Source organism: Alligator sinensis, unplaced genomic scaffold (genome assembly GCF_000455745.1).
Source record: "Alligator sinensis unplaced genomic scaffold, ASM45574v1 scaffold293_1, whole genome shotgun sequence".
Lineage (NCBI taxonomy): Eukaryota > Metazoa > Chordata > Crocodylia > Alligatoridae > Alligator > Alligator sinensis.
Genome location: NW_005842158.1, coordinates 1702526 through 1713178, shown reverse-complemented (window position 1 = coordinate 1713178; position 10653 = coordinate 1702526). Strand labels below are relative to the sequence as shown.

Genomic DNA, 10653 nt, shown 5'->3' with positions numbered 1-10653 from the left:
TGTACCCAGAGTCCCCACGAGATGGATGTGGAGTCCTCTTCGGCTTGGGCGGAAACTGCTCAAGCCTCTTATACGGCTAACAGGCCAATCGCTAGCCGCCACGTGTGAATAATTTAGCACTAGCCAATCACGGGGAACGAATTTGCATACCGGTGGCGGGAACTCTTTTGCACCGTGCAGTCCTCTTGCAACTCGAGCAATGCACCCTGCAAAAGAAGCTGCAGAAAAGGCGGGAAACTGGTCCCTGCACCGGAGTTTCCCCTTGCTACAGGAAACTCCCGTGCAATGCTCTGCAACTTAACGTGGATAATTCTGATGCCGAAGCACACACACACAATCATGCCTTTTGGGTCATGACAGTATGCATGACGGGGGTTTAGTCCTTCAGGGCTGCATTCTATGTCCCCGAAATTGAAATGGTGAGTTTTTAATGGAAATGGTGGGTTTTATTTTTCTGTCACTGTATACATGTCATTGTCCTGGTGGCTGCAGGTGCTTGCTGAATGCAGAAGCAGGGAGTGGTCCAATCCTTTTTTTTTTTTTACAGTGGAGCCTGCCAATCACTCCCCTGGTGGGGAGGTGAGTTGCCAGTGGGCCAAGTGGTCCTTGAACTGTAGGGCACCCCAGTTCTTTCCTCTGTGGCAGCAGCCCCTCCCCCCCTTCCCCACCGGGGCTGCCTGGGCAGGCTGCTAGTGGGCTGGGGGCTGCCCCAGCATGGAGGTGCCTGATCCAACTCTTCCCTGAGCTCATCGAGACTTCCAGTGCCCTGTGCACTGTCCCCACCACCTTCTCTGGCTGTCAGTTCACCTCCAGCCACCTCTCTGTCCTGCCCCAGGGCAAGCCAGCCCATTCCCGGGTGGCACAAGTGTTCTGGCAGCCACAGGTACTTACTGAAGTCAGAAGAAGTAAGGTGCCCAATATTTTTTTTCCTATGGAGCCTACCCACCTCTCTCACCACCAGCGGGTGAGCTGACAGGTTAATGGCTGCAGCATTCTCAGTTGGAACATTGCAAACTAAACTACATCGGGATGTGGTTTAGTTTCTGACAATGCAAACTCATTTGAAGCCCCCAAAACTCATGTATGTGTAAAGTATGACTCCATTAAGCCACACTAACATAAATTTTCATCATGTGTACATGGTAACTTCATCACGTGTACAAGCACCCATTGAAGCCTATTTGAAGTATCTGGGTCTATCTTGTAAATTATGTATAGGTATTTGAATACCTCAGAGTTCTAGAATAGCATAGTACCCTTAAAAGAATCTCATAAACATCCAGGATGCCAAAGAATCTTGGTTAAGAATCACAGGCCGAGTGATTAAAACACTTTCCCAGAAAGCAAGCAATATAGCTTGAACTCTATTTCAGGTGAGGAGGGCCTAGAACAGGGGTGGGCAAAGAGGCAGCCCGTGAGCCAGATGTGGCCCACCAGGCCATTCTATCCAGTTTGTGGAGCCCTGGAAAAATTTAGAAAATGAATTTTTATCTTCCCCCGGCTTCCTGTCACGTGGCCCTTGATGGCTGGCCAAAACTCAGTAAGCAACCCTCCACCGAAAATAATTGCCCACCCCTGGCCGAGAAATAGGATTGCCAGACTCTAAGCAAGTGCCCTAACCAGCAGATTATTAGACTGAGAGGCAGATGGGCCCTTCTCCTTCATTTTACTTCAGACACTTAGGCACATCCTTGGGCAATACTATTCTGCAGGTGGCAATAGAATTTAAAATCATAGAACAGAGGTAATTTAGTTCAACCCCTTGCCTGAGGCAGGATCAATCCTATCCAAACCATCCTATACAATTCATAACCTAAACTCTCAAGCCTGCTCTCAAGCCTGAAGACTACTCTCAACCCTGACACAGCAAAGGCATAACACCTTAATGTCTCAGCTGCCTGCGGAGGGTTCGGGATAGGGAGTATTGTTAGGGGTAGAAAGGTAAGAAAGGTTTATTGACTTAATAAAAACACAACTACGTGTAGTAACAAAACAAACAATGACAGACAAAAGCAATTCACATCGGCAACTTATCTGTAATTCTATAGGTGGTGGATACACAGTTAGCAGATTTTCCAGTGCTGCACAAGTGTCCTGGGCTGTAGATCTTGCTGAGGCATGGGCGAACATTATTCTTGTGGCAACTTGTACAGCTACAAACACGTAGCATCACAACATGTCTTTGATACTAATGGATTCTATCTATGCAGACTTATAACTCTGGATGCTTTCTGACAAGGCTGGTAGTGATGGAATGGCAGCCATCAAGGGATCAGTATTAGCATTCAAAGCTTGAAAGTCAATAGTCAACTGCCACCCTCCATTTGGCTTGTGTACTCGCCAAACTGGATTGTTATACGGAGAGTGGGTTCGAATAGTAGTCTCATCTTTTAACTGCTGGCTGATAATACACTGGATAGGTTATGTGGCCTCAGGGAGAGTTTGATACTGGGGTCTGTGTACTTTTTTCATGGGAGGCAGGGTTAGTGGGATCATGCTACATCGAGTTACAGCTCTTATAGCTGTTTTTTCTGTTTCCCGATGAGGCACTGTGCACTAAAACTGTTAATTCTCTTGTTTAAGGGCAAAAATTAAAGGAATGCAGCTCTGCTCAGGGTTTCTCTCCTTGCGGCTCTGAATGAGTTATCACTATGGGAAAAATTTGGCTAGTTTCTCTCTCGGGGCAGGGAAGGCCTGGCTAGTTTCTGCCCTCTGGGCAGGAACATACGAGGGTATTTCAGCACCAGGCTCATCATAAATCTCCTCCTCTCCATCAATCTCCTCCCTTTGATCTTCCCAGAGCTTAACTTTTGGTTTATATCTGTACAGACACTTGTGGGAGGATCGCTGCACAGCCTGCACTAACTGCACTTTCTTCTGGAGGGGAGCAGCCACGCGCGGGATCATAATTTTTCCTTTCTTCTGTCTTAATATTTCCAAGCAGCTCTGCAGAGCTCACATAGCCTTGCACGCCACGCTGTTGGAATCTCTCACATCTTTTAACTCCTTACTGAGCCAGGTGACCTCTTTCCAGAGCTGGGCATTTTCTTCGGCTCCTAACTGCAGGCATGTTGCTAGCAGCCACAACAGGCACCCCTTCTCCGGCTTACCCCAGGCAGCAGTAGAAAACCTAACCCAATGATAGGGTACAGTTCTCAGGTCACTCTAGGCAGGTCTCAACCTATCCTTATCCCACCCGGGATTCTCTATCGCTTTCACTTCCTTAAGCAAAGCTACTAATGGGGGCCTCGCAACTCCCTCTATTCTTCCCTTTCTCTCCAGACCAGAGCCTCTCAATCCTGTTCGTGACACCAGTTTATGTCTCAGCTGCCTGCGGAGGGTTCAGGTTTGAGAGTATGGTCAGGGGTAGAAAGGTAAGAAAGGTTTATTGACTTAACAAAAACACAACTACGTGTAGTAACAAAACAAACAATGACAGACAAAAGCAATTCACGTTGGCAACTTATCGGCAGTCCCCTCTGATGCCTGATACACAGCAAGCTTCTCTTTCTACAAAGTTCAGCGAAGGCAGGCGTCCCTGAACAGCGCTGTCTGAAGGGTACTGGGAAGGACTTTGGAATGCAATCTTTGGACTCTTCGAGGTCTACGGGCTCACTGATCTAGGCAACAGCTAACTAATCTTTTTCACAGAGCTGTATCTTTCTTCTGAATGGTTTCTAGATATTCTAGCTAATTTAAAGCTTCTGAATGGTTCTGATAATGTACAACCACTCAGATTCTTTTTACTTTAACTGTCTTTAGACTGACTAATAGCAGTACAAGCTTTGCATTCTTTTGATAAGGTAATTTTAACTACGCTACAGGGCTTTACTACCTCCAGGCTTTGCTAAATTTACTAGGCTTTACTTTATACAAGGCTTCACTACATCTTAGACTTTAATAAGGCTTTTAGCAACAACATATAGCTTAATATCTAAACAAATATAAAGAAACACTTAGTCTAATCTTCATAAAGCCTTCAGCAAGAGGCCTTTATCACACAGGCATACTTTTCAGCTGTCACACCCCAACTTGCCACAGGTAAAGCAGGAGAACTGTGGCAGCCTGTCTCCTGCTTCTATAAATGGTTGCCAATATATACTGAAGATATTCCCAATGGATGGCCAGGCCCTGGCTACAGAGGAAGGCAAAACCCCTTACAATCCATACCAAAATGATTATTGGGTAAAATTCCTTCCTGACTCCAAATATGGTGATTGTCTGTCCCTGAGCAGACAGGCAAGACCCTCCCACCAGGAAAGTTTGGCTTTGGTCCCAGCAAGAGCATTGTACACCAGTTAAATCCCCAGCCTTGGTTGTAGCCAACACCCAATGCCTCTGAGGAAGGCTTAAAAATATCCTGACACATATGGCAAAAAGGTGGGCGCAGGGAAGGAAAATGAGCAAAGCCCAATTAAGCATACTCATAGTAAAACATAGGTATAGTTATGCCTAGATCTGTATCAAGTGTTAAAAATTGCATTGATGTGGCTACATCAGTGCCACCTAGGTACATGAATGTGAAGGAGGATGCAGCTCTAAGCGATGTAACAAACTCAGACAAATGAAATCTGGGGCAAAACTGGAATTTGTTCCCACGTTTTCTAACTCCTACTTCAAAATTTGACCCTGACCCTTCAGAACCTGCAAACAGTATTTATAACAGTAATGGCAGTACTATGGCCAATGTAGTCATGTATTCTTACCCATGAGAGTATTGGCAAAATTTCTAAGGTGCATATTTCTGCATTATCAGAATGCTAATATCTCATTTTTGGCATGAATAAAGAAAAAAGCTATTGACTCATTAGAAAATATAGACATTAAATTAAATATGCATTATCATGTCTGTTGTAACTATATCCTTAATATTAAAATAAATATCATAGACCATACATTAGTGATAATTGATTGTCAGGGAGATAATAAAAAAAAAATCCCTTCTTTATGTCCCAGGAAAAGGTGGAAGTTGAAAGATGTCTTTATTGTTGGGGTATATATAGGAAATCTGTTTAATGACATTTCACATCCTTTTCGGTCACCCTTGGTTTGGGGTTTAACTACAATTCTGTTCTCTCCCAAGAAATGTTGCTTGCAATGTACCTTGCTATGCGAGGCGGTTTTGTTCCTGCACTTTACGTGTTGAAGTTCCCACACAGTTCCACTATCATATAAACTTCATGCCAGATGCTCAGAAGTATATATTAGCATTTATGGGCTTACGTGGATGGATGGGAGCTGGTGAAGCATTTAAGCCTTACTAATAAAAGGCCTTGATCCTACTCACAATTTACTATCAAGAGCAACCCTTTGATTCTGTGTGTGCTGGCAGTACTGGGGCCTGTGTGCTCAATGCCCTATTCTCTTCCTCTTTAGAAATTTGGAGGCTTTCTTTGTTTCCATGTAGAGTGTCTTCTTCCTCCCCCTCTTCTTCCCTAGACAGAGGTAGGGCAAGCTTCCCCTACTGGAAAGCATTGGAGATGTAATTCCTACAGTTACTAGATCCCTTATGATGGTAGAAAATCCATGGGGGCCCTTTTGTTCCTATGCCATACATCTTTTAATTGGCATTTTCCATATCCAGCCACTCCAACTCCCTGTCAGTGGGAGTGATAGCGTTCCAGGGACCTTCTACCTGGCTGTATCCACCATAATCACTGACACCAAGAAGGGAGGAAGACTGATTTCCAGCCGACAAAGATGAATATTAGGGCTGTGCAAAATGGCACCGTTCCATTTTGCCTTGAGTTTTGAGGTTTTGACGAAACAGCATTTTGTATCGAGTTTCATTTAGATTCAAAACAGCTGTTCCATTTTGCTTCATCAAAACAGTGAGGCTGTTTCGACTCTGTTTTGACAGTTTGCTAGATCAGCCCTTCCGGACTGACTTCCCATCACCAGCGCTAGATCAGGACGGAGACAGGGAGTCAGCCTGATCTAGCGCTGGGGTTCTAGCATGGGGGACCCTCATCCCCCAGCCAGATCTAGTGCAGGAGATGGGAAGTCAGACCAGCTGGATTGACTTCCATCCTCAGCGCTATGGTCAAAATGTTTCAACTTTTGAAACAATTCGACTAGCCACAATTGTTTCGAGGCTGTTTCAAAGCTGTCTGTTTAATTTCAATTTTGCTGTTTCAACCTCGAAATGAGTCAAAACAGTGTCAAAATGAAACAGCCAGCAAAATTTTGCACAGCCCTAATGAATACACAAAATTTAAATTCTGGAGAGCAGACAGCTCCCAGACTTGAACCATGTTGTTGTCAGCTGTGAGGCCCAACCCCCAACTCTGCCAGAAATTCCCATGTAAGGGACTTTGAATTGCAAAACCAAGACATAACTTCAAAGATCATCTAATCTAATTCCCTGCACAGTTGCAGGGTGCACTATTCCTAAACCATCCTACACAGATGCCTATTCAGCCTCTTCCTAAAAACCTCCAATGAAGGAGATGCTACAACTTCCATGGCAAGCTTGTCCCTTTGTCCTAACAGTAGTTCTTAGGAAGTCACTGAGGTACACTGTGGGAAGGGAGGATGGGACAATGCCACTGTATCCCAGATGATCCCTTTTGGCAGTGACTACTGTGGCTACAGCGGTGCAAGCAACCAGAGGCCAGCAAGTGCAAGCAGTGGTGGGACAAGTTGTGGTGGGTTGGGCACAGCCCTCATTTGTGTCCTGCTACCAAAGGCAAAGTGCACTGAGGCCCAATGTTGGGTGGATTAGACCTCTTGGGTGATTTGAAAGAACATTGGATTGTGGAAACCTTGTATGAGGTTCCTAAACAGGCTTAGGGAAGAGGTGCTGAGTTGCTCAGATCCAGCAAAATGGTAGCAAATCATGGCATGCCCAGAAACAGAAGTGTGGGCACCTAGAGAACTTTACAGGTTAAAATGCATGCATCCTAGACATACATAGCTGTCCAAGGGGCTAGATAGCCTTCTGAGGGTCACATCCTTGGATTGAAGTCCCTATATCCTATCTATGTTCCATTTGAGGCACTTCAGGGTTTTGGGGATCTGGAATCTCTGTGCTTCTATTCCTCAACAACATTGTGGATAATACCAGTTCCCTACCTGAGAGGGTACAAAAATAAATAGATTACTAACTCTATGGTACTCAGATGCTATGGGAAAAGAAGATGCATACATATGGGAGATAGACAGACAGATAGTTATGCTCTTGATTGGTGCAGATGGGATATAGTCAAACACTTGCACAACATATGCTACACATGAAAAGCTGTGTTGTATGCTGATGCCAGCCTGACTGCAGAGTTCAAGCCACTGCTCATACTATTAAAAGAAGTATCAAGGCAGGGGGCTCACCAGTCAGAGAGAAACCTTCACCCGAGGGAAGGCTTATCTCTTCATCTGCATAACCCAGCTCCATTAAAGTGTGGCCACTTCCCACAGATGTGCTGCTCCAGTTGGAGGGAGTTGGAAGGGTACAAAGTGTGTGCCTGACTGAATTTGAAAATGAGGAAATAAGGCTACATTCATTTCTCATGAAATTTTTGTCACTTTAAATAATATGGGGTTTCTGAGTTTTTGATTATGTATCTTTTTTCTATCAGAGACATGTCCCCTTTTCAAAATATACCTAAATTGCATAGGCTTTCTGCATTTTTTTCCAGGATATTGGTCAAGTAATTGTTTGCAGCACTGAAGCTAGCAGGACAAAGAACTCTTAAAAGGACTTACACACTGTGGAAGCTGGAGAGGAGCTATGTTAAGTATATCACTATGAAAGAAAACCAATGCAAACTGTTTAGCATTGAAAGAATAGTTTAATCAGTAAGACAGACATGGGAAATATATGAAAAGTAATTCAGACAATAGCTCACCATTTCTCATTAAAAAAATTACCCTGATTTAGGCCCTGTTCCATGATTCTTATGTCTTTTAGTACTAGTTAGCAACCTAAATAGGTTCACTGAGCCCTCTTCTCCAACAGTATTTTTTTCCTTTTACCGAGAGCCAGATTTTTTCATTCTTTCTCACGATCAGGAGGTTCCCCACCCATGAATAAATCCATTGATTTCAATAGGTCACATTCTGTTGCCTTAGCTCACTGTGAGGACACTGATGCTATTTGCAGAATAAGGTAACACTGGATCTGAGAAAAAGGGGACAGACTTTATTTCTACAGAGTGCTGGTAGGAACAGCTCTGCTACTTTTATTCCCACTGGGCGCATCTACGTGTACAATTAATGTGATTGAATAAACTGTAGGGCAAATGGCTCCACAGTAAGCTACTCCTGGGTGCAGCATGGCCTGAGGTCTGGGGGGCAGCCCCGGGCTGGTAGGGAAGCACAAGGGTCAGGCCTGAGTGGCGGGTGACTGCATCAGGGGCAGAGCAGCTGACTGGGCCACAAAGCTCCTGTAATTGCCAAGCCATATGCCTAAGCAATAGGAATGAGTGTGGCCCCCTGCTAGCTGGGCTGATAGTAATTTACTTCCAGGTCAGTGCTTACACATGTGTTGCTGTGTAGTAGATAACTCTTCAGTAGGATAGTACTTATATTTACAAGTGCTACCCTGCTGTGGAATAGCTCCTATGGCCTAATCGCACTGCACATGTACATGCAAGACGTTTACAGCAATTGCAGGAAATGTCTTATGTAAATGCACCCACTAAGTAGATCCTGACAGATTGGATTTGCCCTATGGCATCTATTTGGGACTATTTGGGCACGTCTACATTTATGAAAGCTTAAGTTTACTGCGTACTAAGTTATTGCTCAGTGAGCAGGAATAGGCTGGCATCTACATGGGCAGGCATTCAAGTGCATTAATGCCGTGTGTGGACTGACTTGGGACTAAAGTTAGTCTAACAACTAACTTTAGTCTTAAGTAAGCCCACACAGCGTTACTGCAGAGTAAAGCATCTACACATGTGTTACTGCGCAGTAACTAACCGGGCGTAAATTTGATACCTGCGTGATGCAGGTATCAAATATATGCTCAAGTCAGCATAAGTCACCATATGTACTGCACAGTATTAGCATGCACGTGTAGATGTGTGCCTGCACTGTGCAGTCATTTTGGTTACTGCACAGTAAATGTGAATGTGCAGAAGAAGCCTTTGGGCAGAAAGTTGATTTTCAATGTGAACGAAGATGGTGGTACCTCACCTACTGAAATCAATGGGATGATTAGGAGGAACAAGACCTAGACACATATATCTTTGCAGAACAGTCCTTTATATTGCATTTTAAATGGTATTTTGCAGAAGATGATGTTGAAATTGATAGAAAAGTATGATCCCAGTCACCAAAAGTTATTAAACGTTATTGTACCATGTCCAATTTCAACCAAGAAACAACAATATGCCACATTTTTTCAAGAAAGAAATTTAATCAAGGTAGAATATGTAAGTGAAAGCCTCTTTCCTCAGCCTTTACTCGTGTGAGTTACCCCCTGAAAATCAGAAAGGCTGCATTCATAAAAGCTGGTAGATGGACTTCAGCTTTGTAAAAAACACTGATGTCAGCAGATGAATTATCTTAAATGCATGAATCAAACTGGTTATTTGATTTCAGTGGTGCATCGGCAGGAAGCAAGACAGTTATTCTTCACCATAACATGGTCGCATCCATACACCTTTGCCAATCCGGGACAATTTGAGTACACATCTGCATACATGCAAGGATTGGCTAAAAATGACATAAAATTTAAGTTAGACATTATTAAGAGATTAAAAAAATCCCAAACTCTTCTTTTTACAAGTTTTCCTGAATGATGTTATTTTTCCCCATAGTGGTCAAAAAGTTTAACTGCACTCAGAAGTATTATTCAGTCGGTTCACAAGCTGTTGTCACTAGAAGTGAAAGACCCTCCTCCCCTATTAAATGAAAGCTATTGAAACATGGGAAAGTCAGATTTTGAGGTAAAGATTATTGCAATGACCCAAGACTGAAGTGTTGTCCTTTTATTTCCTATTAGACTCTTCAGCGCAAGGATAAACCAGCCACATTTACCAGTCTAATTTATTCTGTTGACAGGATCATTATATTAGATTAGATAGACACTTGGCTAGGATGGTTTAGTCAGGGATGATCCTGCCTTGAACAAGGGGTTAGACTACATGACCTTGTGATGTCCTTTCCAGCTCTACATCCCTATAATCCTATAACCTACCTGGTCATTCTAAACCATGAAAGGGAGGAAGGTGGCATGGGGGAGTTCTTGTGCTTCTTTTACATCTTTGCCCACCCTTGCATCCTCTCATGTAGAGTAGGGGGCAAAACTCAAAACTCACTCCTGTGGGCAGGGTCACACTGTACGCAGCTTGTGGCACATCGGATCCATCACTGCTTTTAGGCGATTTTAGTGGGGTACTGTGTTTGTACTGGCCCTCTGCACTTGACTGAAATTTATCGTCTAGGAGTTCAGTGGCTCATTGTGAATGTAGAGCAGTGTTCCCACCTTTTTAGACTCAGGATATCCCTTGGAAGATGCCATTTCTTAGATTTCTTAATTATGGAAAAAATAATAGAGTAATTTTTTATTTGCCAAGAGCTAAGACAGATCACAATAGGTCAGAATGTTTTTGACACTACAGATCCCTATTTGAAATCTCTGGGTTTATTGTGTGAATCATAGATTCATAGATGCTAGGGTCGGACGGGACCTCAACAGATCATCGAGTC

General features: G+C 43.7%; 1 protein-coding gene across 1 annotated transcript in view; it reads right to left on the bottom strand.

Annotated features, from left to right (window-relative positions):
- The window catches only part of LOC102375295, a 68566-nt gene that overhangs the window by 36064 nt on the left and 21849 nt on the right, over window positions 1–10653 (bottom strand). Inside the window, exons 8-9 of the mRNA XM_025206505.1 lie at window positions 9533–9657; window positions 9406–9421 (exon numbers count right to left, since the gene is read on the bottom strand). Of these exons, the coding sequence (XP_025062290.1) occupies window positions 9406–9421; window positions 9533–9657 (141 nt within the window). The remainder of the gene's footprint in view (window positions 1–9405; window positions 9422–9532; window positions 9658–10653) is intronic.